This window comes from Lissotriton vulgaris, chromosome 2_1 (genome assembly GCF_964263255.1).
Source record: "Lissotriton vulgaris chromosome 2_1, aLisVul1.2, whole genome shotgun sequence".
In the NCBI taxonomy this organism is placed as follows: domain Eukaryota; kingdom Metazoa; phylum Chordata; class Amphibia; order Caudata; family Salamandridae; genus Lissotriton; species Lissotriton vulgaris.
Window position 1 is genome coordinate 1440809756 of NC_141687.1, and position 22504 is coordinate 1440832259.

Consider the following 22504-nt stretch of genomic DNA (forward strand, 5'->3'; position numbering starts at 1 on the left):
AGAATCAGGCGGCTCGCCTGATTCACGGATCCCCCAGATGGTTATCAGCCAAGCCTCTGCTCCGCAACCTCCATTGGCTCCCGGTAGACCAGAGGTCCACTTTCAAGGTGGCCTGTCTCACCTTCAAAGCTCTTCACTGCCCCAGTCCCGGGTTCCTCAAATCCCTTATCCATTCTCACTGTCCGACACGCAACCTCCGATCAGCCCATCGCGATCTGCTAGTCACCCCCAAAAGCAAAACTAAAAAATTCGGCGGTCGCCGTTTTTCCTATCTGGCTCCTGCACTCTGGAACCTCCTCCCCCTTTCAATCAAATCCTCTACATCTCCTCTTAAATTCTGGAAACTGTTAAAAACGCACCTTTTCCCCTCCCTCAGTTAGGCTTCCCGCATCCCGTACTCCCTCCTCACTCACTTTGTCTCTAGCGCCAGGAAGCTTCGGCGACAGTGCGCTTTACAAATGGCACCTAAGATAAGATAAGATAAGATAAGATAAGATAAGACCCACCAGTGACCCGAACCTAATACCCTAGCTGTTATAGATTGCTTTATGTCACGTTTTTTTCTTTCCACTACCGCATTTCCCTCAGGATGGAAGAGACTCGAAAACCGCAATGCAACGCCCAAGCTAGCCATGGCCTCCTTGTAAGCTTTTGAGCTAAACGCTGGACCCTGGTCAGAATGTAGCGTGCCGATAAAGACTCGCAAATCTTTTATAACAGTTCGGGCGTCAGCCGAGCGCTGTGGCCACATTCAAATGAATCTTGTGCAGGAATCCACAGCGACCATTATATATTTATAGTTACCATCCCTCTGTAAGGGACCACAGTGTTCCAGGTAAACACAAAGCTAATGGTTTACCTGAAATCAGAAGGGGAGTCTGCGCAGGTCGTTTTACTGTAGAAACGTTTATTTTTTGGCAGATCTCACATTCTAAAACATAGTTTCTAGTTTGTTTCCTCATGCGCGGCCAACAGTATCTCTGTTTTAACAATGATACCGTGGCTGAAACTCCTGTGTGTGCAGAGGCGAGCCCTTCATGTGCTGCTAAGATTAGCCCTAACCAATGTTCCATGTTTGGAATTGCCCTATCCCCCACTCCAGGAATTCGAGCAAAAGGAACATTATTTGCATCAGTTATATAGGAGTACTTTACTGGAAAGCCTTTCGGGAGTGTTTTACCACTGTCTTTTACTGAAGTGGTGACAGCCTGCATTATTTCGCTGTCTATTTTCGTTTTTAAACGAGTGATTGCCGTTACGGAAGCCATTTACACAGCTGCCTTTGCGGCCTCATCAGCCAATGAATTCCCTTTAACGTGAACACCATCACGCTGGTGATTCAGTGTATAGATCACATGAGTCTTTTGTAGTTCTTTTTGTAATAGAACTACCTGTTCCCAAAGCATTTTATGCTTAATTGTGCCACCTTTTGTGTCTTTGAAACTGTTTTGAACCCAGTTCTGCAGATATTCATTGTCAGAAGGACGCAGTAATACGAATCGCACACTATGAGTGTGGGGAATTTGCGATCAGTATTTTCTAGCGCCATCTTGAAAGCCTGTAGTTCAGCTCGCTGAGCTGTACAGTCTCCGAGTGATTGAGTTTTAGTGACCATAGGCCTAAATTTACCTTTTTGTCAGCTACCTTTAACAATCGGGCACACAGCACTATAGGCCTGTTTACCCCCAATTGCGGGCTGTGCTGATCCGTCTGTATAGATTATACAGCCGTAATGTTCAAGTGACAGAATGTCAGCTGGCAGAGGACATTCTAACTCGTATTGTAGAAATTCTTGTGTCTTCAAGTATGGGTCAAAAACGTATTAAACGTCTGTTGCAGCAAGAGAGTTAACCCATTGTATCCATCTCGGATGTAAAGCTTTAGCAATGGGAATGCTTGCTTTTGTTACTGCCTCTAAGGCAGGTACAGGTGTAACAATCATTATGCGTTTACCCTGCGCAAGAGCTCTCTCTTTTGCTACTGCAGTTTGAACCGCTGTCAGAATTTTCCCTGTAGAAGTGAATTTCATTTCAGCTTGTGTGTACAAGTGTGATTTGTATGCTTGTTGAATCAACCCTGGAGCCAGAATGCATCCATGGGATTGTAGGCCTGGACAGTACAGCAAGAGCTACTAAGAAACAAGGTAAGGGGGAGGAGCCTAGCTCGCGACCGTGATGGCCGCGTTGTAGCTCGGCTCCGTCGACCTTCTAGCCTGTTTTATTAATCCTGTGCCGTATCCTGCCCAGAGAAGGCGTATTCGTGGCTATATGGAAACATGATAGATTGCGGATTCTTACCGTCTGCTCTGGATGCTCCTGGGTGCTGCGGTTCCTGAGCTGCGCCCTTGTTCGCTTCAGAGCCCGCGAGGCGGACGGGCCCGGACTTGCCTGCGGCTCCCCGACTGGAACGAAGTTCCTACGCCGGCCCCTGGTGGAGGAGTGGTGTCGACCGAAGAGGCCACTGTGCGGATGGACCGGTGACGACTGACCGGGCCCGGCTGGATGGTCCCGGGGCCTGGTGGGACCTGGTGGCGGGGTGCCGCATCCCACGGACGGGGGTTGACTGCATGGGAGACGCGTCTCCCCTTTGTCTCTCAGCCGGCCATTTTGAAACCCTCCGCCCGGACTCGGTGGTCGGCGCCCATGGGCCAGAGGCGCCGACTACCTCCAATGCTTTGGTGGCCTGCCTCTCCGCATCGCTGGTGCGGTTGACTGTCCCCGGCAGGCTCTCGCTGGACCCCGCTGGCAACCGGATCGGGGCTGGAGTGTACAGCGGCCCCGCCATGCTGACAAGATGGCGGCCAGCGACCTATATCCTAGACCCGTCGACGACGGGGACACTGGCCTGTCGCACGGCACGTTTGCTGAATACTGTAGGGGTGATCCTACGATCGGCGACGTCCTCGCTGCCTTGAGTTCCTGGCGTGAGTCCATGATGTTGAACACCGCCAGGCCGGACAATGTTTTTCTTGATGTGCTCGCTGAGCCGCTCCCCGCGTGTGCGGACCAACCGCTGGACTGTGCTGCACGGACCTTCCCGGAGGTTGATGAGATTACGGCCGTCGCTTGTCTGGAGGGCTGGGTGCCCGTAGCTCTACTTTGTCGAGAGCGCTTCCAAGGAGTGGAAATGACGGAGGGACTCCGACCGGGGTCCGTCCGGGCCTGCTTTGCCATGACTCCCGGTGCTTGCTCGCCTTGCCCTGCTGAGCCAGGACCTGATGTTCGTACTAGTGGAGCGCGTGCCCCTTCTTGGTCGACGGGGCGTTGCTCGTGGAACCTGCTGGTGCTGTTGCTTCTTCTTGCTGGCCCGATCCGAGGCCATCATGACTGGCGCCGTGTGTTGTGGCATGGAGTTCTTGCTTTTCTCTCCTGGCCCGTCCGCTTCTGGTTCAATGTGCACTCCGCGTCTCTGGCCCTGGACAGACAGGGACAGGGTTGAGACACTTTACATCGGCGGACTATTACTTTGTGCATGGATAAATGGCGTACTTTCGATTGTGCAAGTATGATCGCTTCCTCATCATGTTCCTGTATTTGACTTTGTAGCGACTTCCTCTTCTCGTGGGTTTAAATTGTACACAGGTGGGTGGTGGGAGTAGATCGTTTTGATTACATGTCTCCTCTCCCATTAGTTTTTAGTTTCTTTTTCTCCCTACTCTTTCTTTCTTTTTTCCTTTCCCTTTTCTCTACTCTGAGTCTATATTTCGGGACTCGGTTTTGGGCGACAGGCACACTGCTAGGGGGGGTGTAGGCCGTAGCCTCTGCATGCGTGCTGGGTGGGGGGTTTGGGGGTGGGTCTTTTGTTTCGTCTTGGTTCTATGGGCCTTATTTTTCTCCTTTCTCTCTTGACTCTTTTCCCTTTTTCCCCTTTTTCTTTGGGTCAGTTTGGTGGTTAGGTGTAGCGTTGCTTATTGTTATGGCTGTTGGTCTCTCCACTACTGTCAGTCAAGATGTTTCACGTACCTGCGGCGGGTACTGACCAGTGTGTATTGCACTGTTTGCCCTTATCCTCAAGTTCTTCTGATGCTCCTCTAATTATTGCCTGGTTTGTTGCTGACTCGCTGGGATCATTGCCCGCCATGTGTTCTCGATGAAGTGACTGCGTCTGATCCTTCCTGCCTATAACTTTAAAATTAACCTCACTTATCCTGTACTCAGTGGTCCCCCCTTCTCCAGTATGTAATGCATCGTATAATTGCTGCCCTCGTCTCAGGGACTGCTGAGCTGTTTTGATTTTGCCTTATGTGCTATTACTTGATTTCGCGGCCGGCCTGCATGGTTGTAGGCCCGTACCTGTAAGCTTTTGTTGCACAATAAAGGTTTCCAAAAATTAAAAAAAAAAAAGAAACAAGGTAAGATGCATGGACCCTAATCCACAACCATTACCCTGAACCCGTACCCCACTGTGTATAATCATTACACTGCAGAACAGCTCATACTTGGGGCCAGAAATGCATCATGGCAGACGTAGTCATGATTACATACATGCAATGCATACACCACAAGACTCAGCAAGGCATGCCACACACATCTCCAAACACACAATGTACACTGGGCAAAGGTGTGTAAACAATTTATTTAAGAACTACACACAGGTGAACAACACCATTGACCCTATGTCCATATGTTTCCACAGGAGATTCCTCACGCAGTACAGCACCAGCAAGGGAGGAGAGGGCACCAGCAACTAACAGAAGAGAAAAAGAGAAACAAAGCACAGGTCATAGCGCTGTACAAGGAGGCAACAACACACCCCCTGTCTCTGTGAAGCGCTCTGATATCTGCAAAGATCTTGTTCGCGCTATATAAAACTCTGAATAAATAAATAAAATAAATAACACAACCCAGGAAGCCTCAACACCAGAGCGAGCCTCAACACCTGCCCCGCTATCACCTCTATTGTTTGGATCGCCTGAATTGGAAAGCACACCGCTTACACCAAAACCAAGATCCAGGTCGTCCATGCAGGGAAGGGCAAGTAGGCCTGATGTGCCCCCTCAGAGGATCCTGCAAACCTCAGATGAGGAGGATGAGGATGTAGAAAAACAAACAATTGCACCTGTGGCTGACAAGGCCAGACAACAGATTTCAGCAGGCGCTGCGCGGACCAGTGTCCTTGGCAGGAGGGCACGTGAGGGTGGTGATGGGCAGGAAGGTGGGAGCGTCTTCAAAGTACAGCGCATGCAGGCCAAGGCACTGTTGGCCGTGCATAGGCAGGTTCGCAGCATGAACAATAAAATGTCACACATAGACAAGGGAATAGGCCACATTGCTTGTAGTTTGGAGGCAATTTCCAAGGGGATGTCCGACATCTCTACATACATGGGTGTACTGTCTGATAAGTTGGACAGGGACCAACTAGAGCGTCGCAGGGAGCAGCAGTATATGCGGCAGCAGTCCAAGGCACTGAACAGATTTGCTACAGCTACATCACTACTGTGCCGCTGCTCAATGTCCATGCAGGATGCAATTGTGCACTGCTGCACAGACTTGACACGGGGCATTGGAAGAGTGACCTCTGCGATGGAGCAGATGCTCACTCAAACAGGCACTGCTGGTGACACAGGTGTGGAGGAGACAGAGGGGTTCACCAGCAGGAGTGGCTCCAACACACCTGTACCAGAGGTGCGCAGGAGCGTCAGGCGCAGCAATGCGGAGTCAGGCCCCAGCCAAGATATGGAAACCCAGGCACGTAAATCAAGCAATGTAGTGCGTGGGCGTAAGCATTGAACATTGCCTAAAATCCACAGGACTGCTCACAGTCACGGCAACTGAGCACACGCAGTCATGGACATGGACATTGATGGACAATGGCTTTTCTATTTTAATCATGATGTAGTGAATATTAAACTACACTCATCAAATACCGGTCTGTGTGTCATACATTACCTAGAAATATCGACGTGTAATCTCTGTCCGTCTCAATCTTCCATCTGTTGCTGCTGCTCCTGTTGCTTGGGGGTCTGCATGTTCTTGGTCATCATCAATGTCCTCGTGATGTGTCACCTCCACCTCTGTGCCTTCTTTGGTGGCAAGATTGTGCAACATGGCACAGGTAACTATAATCTTGCAACACACAATGGGGGTGTACTGTCGTGCACCTCCACTCTTGTGGAGGCAGCGGAACCTGCTCTTGAGGATTCCAAATGTGCGCTCCACTACTATCATGTCAACCAGTGGTAATAAAAGCTATATAAAAGGTATTGTTAGATGTATTTTCCTGGTGGGCAATTTTAATGAAATTGACAAGACAGACATTAATACAGTTATAAGCTTTCGGGGCAATGCCTTTGTAATGGAGGAAATTGATTGTATTAATAAGGGATATGCATACAAATTAAAATCAGACCAGATGAAAGACTATTTACTCAGATGAAAGACTATCTCCTCAGGATGGAAACTGAGCATGTAACTACTTCACTGTACAATCCCACTGGGTGTAGACAGATTTAACAGATTTTTTTTTTGATTTCAACATGTTTTTATTGTTTTCACATAAAACATAGTCATCGTAGAATTCTCGTTAGAGGGTTTCCGGCCAAAGGTCGCTGGTTTGGTGGCGAACATTACATATTTTTCATGCTAGGCTGACCCCCTTATCCAATTGCCCCCTTAGAGGATAGGGGGAGGTGTGAAAAGGAAAGAAGGAAAAAAGGAGAAGAATACAAAAAGTTTGATATTTCTTGCTACTGACTTGGTCCCTGGGTGGGGTTATGCTGTGCTCAGGCTGGTTGCTTTGTGTTGGTATAGTTTAAGGAGGTCATATGCGTCCAGGTATTTGTCCAGGGCCTCCCACATGCCCCTGCGTGGTTGTTTCCAGGGTGAGTGCTGGAGGCCGATTGTTTCAGCCCCCCTCAGGTATGTCACCCAGTTGAGCCAGCCCTTGAAGGTTGGTTGCCTTAGAGGTGTCTTTCTATTTGGTGAGAACTATTTTAACCGCCACTTTCAATAGCAGGTCCAATAGGTCTCTGTCTTGTTGGAGTCTAGCTCTGCAGTTAGAAATGCAGTTGTGAGGGAGGCGAATTCTGGTTTGAGTGTACATCCTAGTGTTTTGTTTATGAAGGTGAAGATCTTATCCCAGACTTTTCTGACCTTGGGACAGTGGTATATTAGGTATGCAAGGTCGCCCTTCCCCTTGTCACAATTCCAGCAAGGTCGTCTCTGAACCCTAAAGTCGCCAGACGAGCTGGTGTCCAATAGATCTTGTGTAGTAGCCAGAATTTTGTCGGTGCTAGAACTGGGGAGATTTTGTTTTGTGTGGGGGAAGACCATAAAAGGTGTAGTTCTTTCTCGCTGAGTGTGGTACCTAGTTCTTTCTCCCAGTATGTGGTTGCTTTGTTGTTTAACTTTGTGGAGCTGGGTCGTAGTACCCAGTATAGGTGTGAAATCTGGTGTCCTGTTCATGTTAGTCATGTACTAAAAGATTGAGGGTTTGTGCTTATTGAGTTTCGCTTTCGACAGAGCGGTTCTAGTCTTAAGGAAGTTATAAAATTCTAGGTCAGGAAGGTTAAGCTTTGCTCTCAGCATGTTAAAGGTGGACGGGTTATCTAGCTGGCTTGGGTAGGAGAGGCCCATTCTTTTCCATGTCTCAATGCATAATGGTTTTCCCTGTACTTTATCTTCTTGTTCCCCCATAGTGATTCCCATCTTGCGTTTATGCCGATGTCCATTTTCTGGTCTACCTTGAGCAGGGCATTACGTGTGTTTTTGAGTATTGGGTTTGTCGATTGTGTGCGTATGTTGGCTGTGAGGAGGGTTATGGGCTCAAGGTTATCTAGTAAGCTCCTCTCAATCATGAGCCAGTCTGGCGTATAGTCTTGTTCAGGGAGATTCCAGTATGCCCCTTGTTTTGCCAGGAAGGCAGTTTGGAACGTTTTGAAGTCTGCCAGGTTAAGCCCTCCCAGCTTCTTATGTAGCCTTAGCTTCAAGCTTATCCTCGCTCTCTTATCCCTCCATAAGAATTTGTTGATCAGCTGGTCTATCTTTTGGTGGAAATCGTCCGTTAGTGTTAGGGAAAGCATGTTAAGCTAAGTAGTTGACCATTGGCGTGATCATCATCTTTGTCTCCATCCTCCCCCACCATGTTATGTATCTGGGTGACCATGCTTCCAGAAGCCACTTTATTTTTGCAACTAATTGACGCTCATTCTGATCTAGCGTGCTCCTGAGGTCTCTGCCGAATTGTATCCCTAGGTATTTAATGAATCCGGTCTGCCAGGTAAGGCCCGAATTCCCCAGAGTTTCTTTGGTGGTGTGGATGTTAAGGGGCTTACATTCCAATTTGTCCTTGTTTAGCTTGTATCTAGAGTTGTTGGAATGCTTTCCTATGGTCTCCATTAGGGCATTGATAGATGATTGAGGACTCTCCATGATTATGAGGATGTCATCCGCGTATGCGGTTAGTTTAACCGTCACCTCATTGATGGTAAAACCCCTCATCTCGTCATTGGCACCGATATCTCTGATCAGTGGCTCGAAGGCCAGCAGGAACAGTGAGGGTGACAGCGGACAGCCCTGTCTTGTCCCCCGCTGCAGGGTGAAGGGTTCTGAGACCGCTCCGTTGATTACTATCCTTGCACTTGGGTTTTTGTATAGGGCCATTACTTTATTTGTGAATTCCTCCCCCAGGTTGAATGTCAGCATGCACTGCTTCAGGAAGTGCCAGGATACCCTATCAAACGCTTTCTCTGCGTCTAATATTATCGCCACCGCTGGCTCATCAGTCGCCGCAGCTCGCTCCAGTATGTGACACAGGAGTCTAGTGTTGTCATGTGACATGGGCGTCTTTAGGAATCCTACTTGTGCATTGCTCATTAACTTTGGCAGTACATTGTTCAGTCTTGAGGCCAGTATTTTCGCATTGATTTTACAATCAACATTGATTAGTGAGATAGGCCTATAAATTTGGGGTAGTTGTGTGTTTTTACCTTCTTTTGGGATGACTACTATATTTGCTTGCAACATGGACTGTGTCACTACTCCTGCCTTATCATGGTGGTTGAACACTTTCTTCATGGTAGGGCTCATACGGCCTAGGAATGTTTTATAAAATGCGGCCATGTAGCCCTCCGGGCCCGGGCCTTGTTGTCTTTAAGAGACTTCACTGCCCCCTCAATTTCAGATGCGCTTATCTCCTGCCCTAAGGTGCATGCTTCCTCGTCTGTTATCTTTGGTAGGTTTAGTCTTTCTAGGTATCCCGTGCTTCCCTCCCCATCCAGGGACTGGTCTTTTTTGTATAGGTCCTGATAACATTCGCTGAAGATTCTTAGTATCTCCTTATGCCTCGTGTGTGTTGTTTTTTTAGCCGATGATCGAGGATATGGTGTGTTGCTTTTGTTTGTGCTTTAGGTAAGAGGCTAGAATCTTCCCTGCTTTGTTTGCTCCGCAGAGGTTGATTGCCTTATGCTTGTTTACCCACAGTCCTGCCCTTTCACTCAGGATTTTGTTATACTCTTATTTCTGCTTGTTGAGTATTGCTAAGGTGGAACTGTTCTTTGGCTCTGTGATATGAACTGTTTCTAGTCTTTTTATTTCTTCTTCCAGTTGATCTAGTTGTGCTTTTGCTCTCTTGTTCATTTTTAGGTCGAGCGACCTATCTCAATGCGCATGCGCATTGAGCGGGAGCTCGATATAAAGGGGCTTAAACAGAGGTTTAACTAGCTGGCGATTTGGTGCTGTGCCCGGGAAATGCTCGTGCACAGCATCAAATCGCCAGCCATCTGCCATCTGTTCCCCAGCAGCTTCGCCCCACAAGCTTCCCCCAGCGTGCGCTCTGGCTCAGCCGAGCCGCACTCCTCCCACACCTCACACACACAAGTGAAGCTTCACTTCAAAGGCCCCCGCATTTCTCCTCCCCCTCCCCACAGCAATTTCACTTTGACGGCCCCAGGCCGTCTCTCATGTTTCTCCTCCCCCCTCCCAGTGTTTTTTTTTTTTAAACTTGTTTGGGAGTTCCATACACGCTCAGAAAGATGCTTGTAAGCACACGTCTAACTACAGCCCGGACAACGAAAAACATCTGAGTGTGGCTAGACTACGTAAACTTTGTACCTCAAACACACACACATTTACTCTTAGCCTCCGTGGCACTTTCGTCCTCCCTTTTGCACGCACATTTCACTCGTCTCTTGTATTCTCTCTCGCACTCTCAAACACACACACATTTACTCTTACCTTTCATGACACTCTCTGCTGCTCTCCTTCTTTTACGCTTTCTCTTTCATTCACTCTTTCCGCAGCCTATCTGTCTCCACGGCTGTCTCAGTTTCTCTCTCATATTTTGCCCCTCTCTCAATCGCTCTGTTTTTCTCTCTCAAACACACACACATACACGCTCAGAAAGATGCTTGTAAGCACACGTCTAACTGCAGCCCGGACAACGAAAAACATCTGAGTGTGGCTAGACTATGTAAACTTTGTACCTCAAACGCACACACATTTACTCTTAGCCTCCGTGGCACTCTCGTCCTCCCTTTTGCACGCACATTTTTTGCTGTCAGCTTCCACAACACACTCTGCTGTTCCTTTCTTTAACTCTTTCTCTTTCATTCACTCTTTCCGCATCCTTTTTTTTTTAATTCTCCGAAGTGCACGCTCTATCTGCCTTTCATAGCTATCACTCGTCCCTTGTATTCTCTCACTCGCACGCTCAAACACACACACATTTACTCTTAGCCTCCGTGGCACTCTCGTCCTCCCTTTTGCACGCACATTTTTTGCTGTCAGCTTCCACGACACTCTCTGCTGTTCCCTTCTTTTACTCTTTCTCTTTCAGTCACTCTTTCCGCAGCCTGTCTTCATGACTGTCTCTGTTTCTCTCTCATATTATGCCCCTCTCTCTCTCGCTCTGTTTTTCTCTCTCAAACACACACGTACACGCTCAGAAAGATGCTTGTAAGCACACGTGTAACTGCAGCCTGGACAACGAAAAACTTCTGAGTGTGGCCAGACTATGCAAAATTTGTACAAGTGCAGTGAATTTTGCATGAGCTTTTTTTGCACCGACCTTCTAAGTGCAAATATAATATTTTCACAGATGGATGGCTGCACAAAACGGGCTTCTGCAGCAATCGGTGCAAATGTGTTTGCATTGATCATTCTGTGCAGATTTTGGTGCAAGCACTGCAGTGCACGAGTGCCATGGTACTATGTTGGTTGTTCAAGGGTAGATGGGTTCAGATCTTCATTTCGGTCTGCCCTTTAGTTTTCACAACAAAGCAAAGACAACCCTGAAAATGTCCATGAAGTATAAAACATCTTAATGTAAATTGTCCGGCAAATTCCCACTGAACACCACCACATCCACCATCACCACCACATCCACCACCACCACATCTACCGCATCCACCACCACCACCGCATCCACCACAACCACATCCAACATCACCACCACATCCAACATCACCACCACATCCAACATCACCTCCACATCCACTATGACATCCACCGCCACATCCACCACCACCACCACCGCATCCACCACCACCACTGCATCCACCACCACATCCACCGCATCCACCACCACATCCACCATCACCACCACATCCACCATCACCTCCACATCCACCATGACATCCACCGCCACATCCACCGCCACATTCACCACACCCACCACCACCACCACATCCACCACCACATCCATCACCACATCCACCACACCCACCACCACCACATCCACCACATGCACCACCACATCCACCATCACCTCCACATCCACCATGACATCCACCGCCACATCCACCACATCCACCACCACATCCACCACCACATCCACCACCACCACATCCACCACATGCACCACCACCGCATCCACCACCACATCCACCACACCCACCACCACCACACCCACCACCAGGTGCAAATGCAATGTTCTTGGATTTTCATCACAATAAAATACACTGAACATAATCTTCACAAAATTAATTTACAAACGTTTAAGCTATTGCCATTATAAATTACAATAAATTTTATTTAAGTATTAAATATTTACAAAATTAAAAGCCATTGTTATTTGCAATATCAATACATCTAAGTCACGTAAAGACAATACACATTGCATTACAAATGCTATAGGTGTCTGTTGGACCTGCGATGGGCAAGCCCAGCACAAAGGGGGTAGCTTGGCTCAAATGACAAGGCAAGTGAAGGCTATCGTGTTAAGCCGGCTTCGACCCAATAATATCTCCTTGAACAACCACCAAAAAGAAGGACACCACACCACTGTTGTAGAAAAATACGATTCCTTTATGTAAAAAGTTCTCTGTCTTGAATGGGGATCAACTAGGAAAGTACATACACATTTCTTTTGGCCACAATTTGCTGGGTTTTGATTTCGGGTTGAATACAGTGAATATCTCAGGAATAAATATCATCAATAAATAGAATAAATATCAGGAATAAATATCATCAATAAATAGAATAAGTATCAGGAATAAATATCATCAATAAATAGAATAAATATCACTTTTGTTCAGCAGAATAAATACTGGTTCATTTAAATAAACAAACACATGTTCATTCTGATATCGCTGCCACCAATTAAATATGTCAGGAACATTGACTTGCAATACGTTTCAGGATAGAAAGATTACTCTTACAGTTTATGAAGACTTCACTGCTAACGATTACAGGCTTCTCTGGGCACAAGAGAGTGTTGGGACTCTTTAAGAATCACTCGGGGAATAAGCGCATATATCTACAAAGCAAGGAAACACAGTGAGCATTTCATTTACACTCGGCTGCCACCGGGTTGAGTTCTCTGTTTGCCGGTGGGGTCTAAGCGCGCCTAGGGGCTTCGTTACTACTAGCACTCAGGTGGCACCAGTTCAAAGTCTTTAGACTGACGAACGGGGCTGCCGAAGAGGTCACACAATCTTTGCGCTCAGTCAAGTAAATGCCGGTTCACAGTTCCTTTTTAACAGCGCTTCCCACCTGAAGAGACGGGCCCACCTCACATCGGCTGCAATCGAAAAGCGATACAGTCGGGTTCAGCACTTCTCTCTCAGCGACGGGTTCTCAGGGGCTCCACGGACCTCCCTCCGACTTCCTCAAACAGGGATGGTTCCCGCCCACAGCTACAGCCGCCGATTCACTGGGGAGGGGCAGAGACAGTAGTCCCGCCCAACGAAGGCCGGCTTTCCCCCGCCCCGGCGCACCACCTCACCTCAATCTGCGCAGGAAGCACTCTACGTCTGTGGAGCTCGGAGACGTCCGAGCTTCTCGCTGGAGGCGTCGGTCACACAAGGGGCACAGAGGACGCTCGCGGTCGCGGCGAACTTGCTCTCGCCTCGCGACCCAAGTCGGTCGAATTTCACCACCGGGGAGGGGGGGGGGGGAGGAAGGCACACGAAAACGGCCACAGTCTTTTAGGGGTGACGAGGCACTCGCTGGGCAGGCGCTGTAGGCGCGAGGTCACCGCACACACGGCTGACTGGAACGCCAGTCAGGATCCATGCCAGTGACTCTTGCTTGCTCTACTGCCCGTGCTACCAGCTGCCTCAGGGGGTCAACAGGGCAGGTGTCAATCTGGTGTCAAGTCTGGAATCTCCTTCTTCACCTAGATCTGGAACATCATTATTCTATCTAGTCTTCTGGTCATCTAAAATGGCCGCCAGGGACTGGACCTTATATAGCCAGTGCCTTGAAGTGCTGGCTCGTGCCAGTAGGTTCTAGAAACTTCCTTGGGCTAGGCCAATGACATGGCACTTCTGGGGTATTTGGGTCTCTAACAGCCACCATACTGGGGTTCTAGAGCAGCCATTTTGTGTACCTGAGGGAAATAAAGTAATTCCTGTCAGGAATGCGCGCCAAGTAAAAGAGCGCCAAAACCTTGAAAGGTCAAGGTTCATGGAGGCTCCAAGGGGAGTCACTCACATGAGGAAAATGGATGGCCACCATTTTGAGGTCATTCATACAGGTTGCCAATCCCAGTCTATTATGTCACAGGGTCCTTGTAAATAGGTGCCAAAAACCTTGTGAACAACTGGGCGTCAAGGAACATCTAGCCCCATGAAACAGCACACAAAAGGTCCTGGTAGACAAAGAAAAGCGACAAATTTTGGGAGGTACAGGGGAACTAAAGAAATCATAGTGGTGAGGGGACTCTCAGAAGCAGACGGGTCTAACAGTGTCACATTTGCGAAAGTTAAAACTATTGACATTGTAACTGACAAAGCTATTACTTTTGCTATTTTCAAAACCAACACAAATAAAAAAAGTGTCATTTACAATACCAATTGCTCAAACTTTCCTAATGCGAGACCTATTGCATTTCCAATGCTTGTTCCTTTAATCTCTATTATTGTGCCCCTGATTGGTGCTTTAAGTGCGTCCCATACGGACCTAGGGTCCATGTCCGTTGTGTCGTTAAGTTTTACGTACAAGAGTAGAATGATTGGCTAGGGTGGTGAAGCTTTGGTAGAGGAATAGGAAGACAGTTGAAGGGTCATTGATCAGGCAGGAGGAGTAACTGATGGACAATGGAAGTGCGTGAAATGGAGGAAACTGTGTAGAAAGAAGATTAATAAGAGCAAATATATGGTTTAATGAGAATGTTGTAGATTTGTACACAGTTTTCTATTACACTGTACAACAAGGGGACTCACAAACGTTTTCCCAGGGACCAAAAAGTTTGGTCTTTGATGTTACTGAGGGCCACCTTGATGCCAGCAGTATGGTCACGGTTATTTTGAGGGGGGAACTTACTGCAAGATGGGTGCAGGGGAAGCAAAACATGTACATCTAGTGGCTGAGCTGCACAATGTGAAACCAGAAACCCTGGGATTAATCCCAACTTAACCAAATGATATGACCCTAGAAAATTTTATTTCACTTAACCTCTTTTTCTTCATGTATTCACATATATGAGGACCTCGAAGTACATGAATTCACACTGTGCGCTTTACAAAACTTTTTTTTAGGTTTGATTTAATAAACTATAATATTGTTCATGTGTAATAGAAATCCAGGCAACCCAAAGAGGGTACATAACTGAATTGCGTCATAGTTCACTATTGGAATTGTTGTCAAGGTGGGGGGAAAAATGAATGATTCTAAATTCATGTTTGAAAACTATCACTTTAAAAAAAAATCTTCTCAGTGCATCGACAGTCTGATGAACCAAGGTAAAACAGTTGTGCATGTTAATGAAATACCTTTTTTTGTTGAATTTAAGAGACTTCATTTATTTTTTTACAGGTTTGCTACAAGATGTCTTTAAAAATTAAAGTATTCCTAAAGCTAAGCCGTGCAGGAAATCCTAGTTATTGCCTTTCTTTACCGTAAATGAACAGGAAAGCATTTATTTCAAAGTTAAACATCTTCTTTGTTGGTGCTCAGTCGAGTAAATAGCAGTTCAGTGCTGCTGATGGTGAGAGGGCCGCATGTGAAGGTCAGGAGAGTCGCATCCGGCAACTGAGGCCTTATTAGATTATCACTGCTGTACAATCATTTTTTTTATATTGTTTTACTGTGTTTTGATACAGGGAAAGGTTGTCTGTAGTGGCTGCGTAAACTACATTTCTGTCACATGCTTGTGGTCTGTTAATGGTGTTCTAAGGATGTTCGCTGTTGCAGTTCTTTCTGGCTTGCTTGTAGGCCAGATCGTAGCCATGGGTTACTGTTGTTTAAACTTAAACACAATCTAGTTCTTCGCAGGAGAATTTAGGGTGCATGACAATGAAAATTCCTTCAAGTTTCTACTTAATTCGCTGCCCCTTCTAGAACATAAATGACAACTTGAAAGGTGCAATTAACAATTTTAGTGAGTGAATATCAGTAAGAGTTATCAGAATACGGAAACAGCAGAACTTTATTGGCACAAACATAACAAAGAAATCCATCGAAAGGCAATCTTTCTTATTGTTCAAAATAAAGATGGCACTGATATTTTAAAAAAAGTTACCTTCCCATGATGATCTTTACACCACTCAGACATGCCGTCTAGCAGCTCATCAGGCTGCTTAATGATCAGGTTTGGGCCCTTCAAAGCAAACACAACTCAAAGTAAAAAAAACAGACAAAAAAAATATCTATCCAGCAAAAGAATGTTACTCTCATAAGTTAAGCAGTAATTTCTTACACTTTGCAGAGACAATTATTGAACGTTAACAAGCAATGGATTAAATCAAACCTCAAGGTCAGAGATCACTATGGTCCAAAGGGAATCTATCTAAAATATGTTGTTTCTCTAATGGGTGGATTAGGCTCAGGAGATCAGCCCTGCTGTCCTTTATTGCATTAGGTACAAATGCAGAACAGAGACATTATCAATACTGAATTCTATAGACAAAACTTGTAATATTTGTACAAGTGTTTCCTGTCCCCCTAATGTCTGCTCTAAATGTTCTACCTTACATAAATATGTTAAACGAACAAGTTACCTACCTTTGGTGGCCTTATTTGGTGAGACTAGCTACAGGTTCCTTATGGTAGAATATTCCCAGGCGTCATACTGGATCCGGAAGCTCCGGGCAGTACCTCTGTGCGCTGGTTGGTTGGCCTCGATTGGCTCCTTGGCGGCTGAAACTGAATTGGGTAGTGCCTATATAGCCCCACGCCAGCTCGCTGACATCAGCTTCTTAAGACATTTTCTTGCTAGAAGCACAAAGCCATGGCAACATGCTGATGGACCAGTGTACAGCCATTATGGAATTAAAAGGGCCTTCTACGCACACAAAAAAAAAATTGCAGAACAAGGGAGGATGGAAGGGTCAGTAAGGAATCTGCGGTAAAATATAGTCTCTACCAGATAAGGTGTTACCTAAGATAAGTAAATTGTTGATCTGTTAGAGACTTCTAGCCACAGATTCCTTACCTTAGAATAAATACCCATGTAATACCTCTTCTGAGGTGGGTCTGCGAAAATTCGCAGAGCAGGCAGTCTTGGAGGACTGAACAGGCAAAGTACTTGTAGTGACAACCTGACTCTCCAGGCAGTAGTGTGCGGAAAGGCCCACATAGCAGCTGACAGATGTCCAGGATAGTAACTCCTCAAGCAAACACAGAGGTTGTAGCCTTGGCTCTAGTAGAATGAGCCCGCAGGTCCTAGGGAGTTGTTTCTTGGCCAATGCGTATTAGAACTTAAAGTAGAGCACAATCCAACTGGAAATGGTCTGTTTCGGCACAACTTTGCCCTTTTTTGCTCCAGCAAACCCAATGAAGAGATGATCGTGCACTCTGTGTTATCTGATACGATCGATTTAGAACAACAGTACTCTTTTTGTATCCATGCAATGGGGGGGGGGGGGGGTGGGGGGGGGGGGGTTCTTTGGTAAGTTGGGACAAAGCAAAAAGGTTGGCAGTTTGATGCTTTAGCCAACATGGAAACATGCCATTACCTTCAATAAAACAAGCATTTGCAATGCAATAGGTCTCGCATTTGCGAGAGTTTGAGCTAATGGCATTGTAAATGACAATAGCTTTTATTTATATGTTTTGAAAACCTGTAAACATGCACTTTGTACTTAATAGACGTAGCTTCTCGTATGCAAGGACTACAAGTACAAAGTGCATGTTTGCACACCGCTTGCAGGTTTTCAAAACGCATAAAAGGCATTGTCATTTCAAATGCCAATAGCTCAAACTCTCGCAAATGCCAGATGTATTGCATTGCAAATGCTTGTTAGTTTTGCAGTGTGGTAAATGCACCACTTGCAAAATATTGTGGTAGAGAAGGTTTCAAAATGACCTGCCCAATGAATATTAATGAGGCAGGTCGCGGTTTGTGGCCGCTTGGGGCTGGCAGCAAACACAGGGATGTTGGCCTGCAAGGAACAGCAATGTTTGTTCAGTGTTTGCATACCCAAACAGGATATTTTGTCAATGCAACCTCTGTTCACTAAAAGAAACTGTTACTTCTTCAAAAAAACATCCCATTCGGGAAGTTATCAGGGGAGAAGGTAATGGTCCCTTGGACTGCTGCCTGCTTCTGCTTGTGGTCACCCCACACGATACGCCAAGGGGAAGTTGTCCAAAGAGGACAGCTTCCACTTTGCGAATTAGTGATTACCTCCTTTTCGGAGTTGGAAACTGTCCAATGGGTTACAACTGAATGGTGGTCGCAAACCATTGATACATACTATAGACATCACAATTAGGAGGTATTGCCTAAATGACTAAAATGGTGTTGTATATGAATTTAGGACCCTAGTGTAATTTTCCAGATTCATGACCATATATATAGGTATAAATCACCCTAGCCCTATATAGGCAGAGAAATCAGAACCATATTTAGACTTAGCCTATGCAGTCCAAATACGCCATGGCTACTTCCACTAGTTCCGAAAATCCACAACAATTTCTTGGTAAAACCCGACTTCAGCAGACAGGGACTTCCCCTTGCTTGAATATTGATTTATCCCAGAACTCATGGAGATTTCAAATAACTGAGTCTTTGATGACGTTTTTATGTCCAACCTTACGTCAAACTAGGCACCTACAAGGTATAAATATGCCCACACTTGCCCAGACAAACACACAGTGGTTTGGAGCAGTTCGACTATCTACCTACACGACACAGCAAGTGCCGAAGGAAGCCGTCCATCCAGCAGACGCACTGAGAGAGACGCTGTCTTTTCTCTTGCCGAGAAATCCAGCTCCAGTGTTTTCAAGCTACCCTTGCAGGTTGTTGGGAAATCAAGTCCTGAGAGGGAAATACCAGACCTCCTTCATTCTAAAACCAAGGTACGGAGCTGATTAGACCCATCGAGAATTCTTGGATAGATTCTTAGCAAAATAATACTGAAACTAAGCTACAACTCACTTCTTACCTCATACTACACTTAGGTTAGGTACACCGGGGTAGGCGTATTTTAGAAGCACTAGTTGAGTACTTTTAGTCTTTATTTATTAATGTATGTATTCTATGCACTTTATGGCTTAGAAACCATATAATGCTTTAACAGTATTATTTTATAATACTCTTCGTACTGTACGCATTGTACTTTGCAACCAGTATTACGATTTCAGCAGTTCATTTCTCCTGCAAGGGACAGAAGACTGTTCAATAAATACTTTTTATAGTAAACGCCCGTCTCTCTAATTCTCTGCACCTCTGGTGAAACGAACCATGCACGACTGACTGAGTGAAATAACTCAATTGTTTCCGTGACTCTAGAGATATATTTCTTATTCTTGGGAAACAAAGTTGTCATGTTTATGCGGTTGTCAGAAACTAATCCCTTCTTGTTTATTCGAGAAAGTTTCTAGTGACCTCTGAGCTAGCTGGCACTTACAATTAAGTCTAATATATTCGATAGAGACCTAGTAGAGCTCAGTCCTACGTCAAACCTATAGTATATATATTATTCCAATGCGCAGAGCCTATTGGGAATATAGGAACTACACTACATGGCGCCCAACGTTTGGTAACACACTAATTGAACGCTAGATACTAGAGTAACTCAGTCGTACTTTACACACAGACCTCTTTTTTCCCGTAAAAATACTCCAATAGACGTCTGGAGTGGGCAAAAGGATATAATTCCGCCATAACTGTGTAGGACGAAAATCCTATGTATTAGTTTTTTGGTTTGTTCAACGTTGAAGGATACAGTGTTCCAAAAAGTTTGTGCACCTTATCTTTGTTTCTTTGAAACTTGCTCTGCAAACTTTCGGTCAACAATATGTCAGAGAGTGACGACGAAAGGGAGAGAGATGCAGCAGCAGCTCAGGCAGTTTTAGATGACACAAATCTCCAACAGAATGACCCGGATGCTATACTCATCCCGGTAAATAGAAGGAAAACAATCACTATAAAGCTTATAAATAATGCAGTATCATCGAGAGGTGGTAAAGTAATATTTGTTATAGAGGCACATGAATATCGGCAGACAGGTATTCTATTCATGAATTCGGGTTACCTGCAGCAAATCCAGTAACACACGAGTTCCACTACTAGTACAAAGTAGAGGAACCTCCAGTAGAATACGTTCCTTTCGAGGACATTGAAATTCCACTAACTTACCAAGAGCATCAGCTCTGGTTTAAAAGGCACCCTACAACATCAAATTCACATTACCAGGCTCGGTCCACTAGGTAGACCAGGAGCAACATGGCCGGTACTAGCCAACTATACACCACATCCTGACATTGAACAAATGACAGGTCCAGAACTGTTACCTCAACTAAAACAGTTAATTAAAATACATAGACAGTTGGTTCAATATGTCATGCGGACTTTAACAGTCCAACCTGCTATAAGGATTCCACAGCACACGCCTCATCAGGGGAACATAAACAAAATTACACCACAGACTATACAATCAGACATTGGTAAACTACCCGCAAAATGGCAACAAATTCCGTTCTGGTTAGCTCAAAAAATTACTAAATAGAGGCAGTATTTCCTGATAGTACACCTCATGAAAAACACAGAAGTCTGACAATCTGTTTACCAATGGGGATCGCACCACACGTGGAGGACTGTGACACTTGGGGTACGGTCTTTGCTTCAATCAACACAAAAACACATGGTGTTCCGTCTATGGCGGTAATATCAGACGTCCTAAGACAGATTCAAAATGAATACGGACCAGAACAAGCCTTAAATCTTGGTATGAAGTTACTAAAAGATTTCAAACAATCCGCCAAAAACTAAAAGAAACGGATATAACAGAGCAACCATATGAACTTGCAAGAATTATTGAAAAATCCTTTGAAGAACTAGGAGGAGATACTTTGGGGGGGAAACCAGTAAAACCTGAGCTAACAGAAAATCCTGAAAAAGTTTTTATTAAAAATAATCTCACTACTCCTAAAAAGTAAGAAAACACTAAACAGACACTTCCTAAAGAGAAACGCTCTAAGTCCAAAGGTAGGTCTCCTCAAAAGGAGCCCTCTGAAAAAAGGTATAACCTCAGAAATAGGGATAATTTGAGGAATCTGATAGATATCAAGACACTGATACACGTTCTTCTCGTACCTTGCAGACTTCCTCGCAGAAATCCGAAAGTGCCCACATGGCGAAAAGATAATTATGCCAGCCTTCTCAAATCACATTCCAATTCATAAAAAATACACCTATGCCAGGAAATGGGCTGTAGCCCAGGCTCCAGCATTATACAATTATACAAAAATCACGTAGGATGGGATGAGGATTCACCTCACCATAAAATCCAGTTAAAAACTCAACCAACAATGCAAAGGCAATATCCTGTTAAACAGGAAGCTAAACAGGTCAGGGAGATTTTAAATCAACTTGAATACCAAGGGGTGATTGAAACATGCACCTCATCTATGAACAATCCTTTGTTTCCGGTCTCCAAGCCAGACATTATATATCGTCTAGTTTTTGACCAGAGACACTTCAACTCTTGTTGCAAAACTTTTGCAGTACAAAATGCACACAGTGAAGCACTGATGAATAACGTTGTGCGGAAAAAATATAAAACCACATTAGATATTTCTAACTGTTTCTTCTGTCAAAACATTGCACCAGAAAGCAGGAAATTGACCGCTTTCTCAATTTTGGGGACACAGCGACAAATTTGCTGTTTCCCCAGGGATTCAAGAATAGTCCAGGGTTATTTTCAGCCAGAGTAACAGAGTTACTACAAACGTACGATGATGAGGCATTATCTTATGTCGATGACATCTATCTTACAGACGATGATTTGGACGTGCACTTGAAAAGAGTGAACACCATAATACTTGAGTTCCCATCTGAAGGGTACGAATTCAATTTTAAGAAATCACGAATTGCCCACCTCAACGTCCTATTTTTAGGATACAAACTTTCAAGTGAAGGCAAAAGCCTAGCAGCAAACTTTCTAGAGAAATGCTCCAACCAAAAACGCTGAAAAACTTAGTCAGTTCTAGGTTTCCTGAATTTTGGAAGAACTTCTATTCTAAATAACGCAGAAAGGGTTAAACCTCTCTACGAACTAATAAAACCTGATTTCAAACCAACTAATTGGACTAAAAAAAACACAGAAAATTTTCATTCAGTGCAAACAGACATGTTAACAAAAACACAGTTACAGACACGCGACAACGTGCGCAACCTTGTGATTGGAATCATCCCAGGGAGATGCGGATTCACATACCTAACCTTTAATGAAGGTGAAAAGGTACCAATAGCTTTCAAATCACACTTGTACACACAAGCTGAAATGAAATTCACTTCTACAGAAAAGATTCAGACAGCGATTCAAACTGCAGTAGCAAAAGAGAGAGCTCTCGCGTAGGGTAAATGCATAATGATCGTTACACCTGTACCTGCCTTAGAGGCAGCGACAAAAGCGAGCATTCCCAATGCTAAGGCTTTACATCAGAGATGGATAGAATGGCTTAATTATCTTGCTGCAACAGACATTTTTGACCCCTACTTAAAAACACAAGAATTTCTACAATACGAACACGAATGTCCTTTGCCCACTGAGATTCTGCCTCTAGAACATTACGGATGTATAATTTATACAGACGGATCAGCACAACCCGCAATTGGGGGTAAACAAGCCTATAGTGCTGCGTGCACGATTGTTAAAGGTCGCTGGCGCAAAGGTAAG

General features: G+C 45.3%; 1 protein-coding gene across 1 annotated transcript in view; it reads right to left on the reverse strand.

Moving 5' to 3' along the window:
* Positions 1-22504, reverse strand: part of LOC147732720 (oligoribonuclease, mitochondrial-like) — a 241253-nt gene that overhangs the window by 112281 nt on the left and 106468 nt on the right. The window contains exon 3 of the mRNA XM_086957277.1: positions 15901-15978. Coding sequence (XP_086813403.1) covers positions 15901-15978 — 78 coding nt within the window. The remainder of the gene's footprint in view (positions 1-15900; positions 15979-22504) is intronic.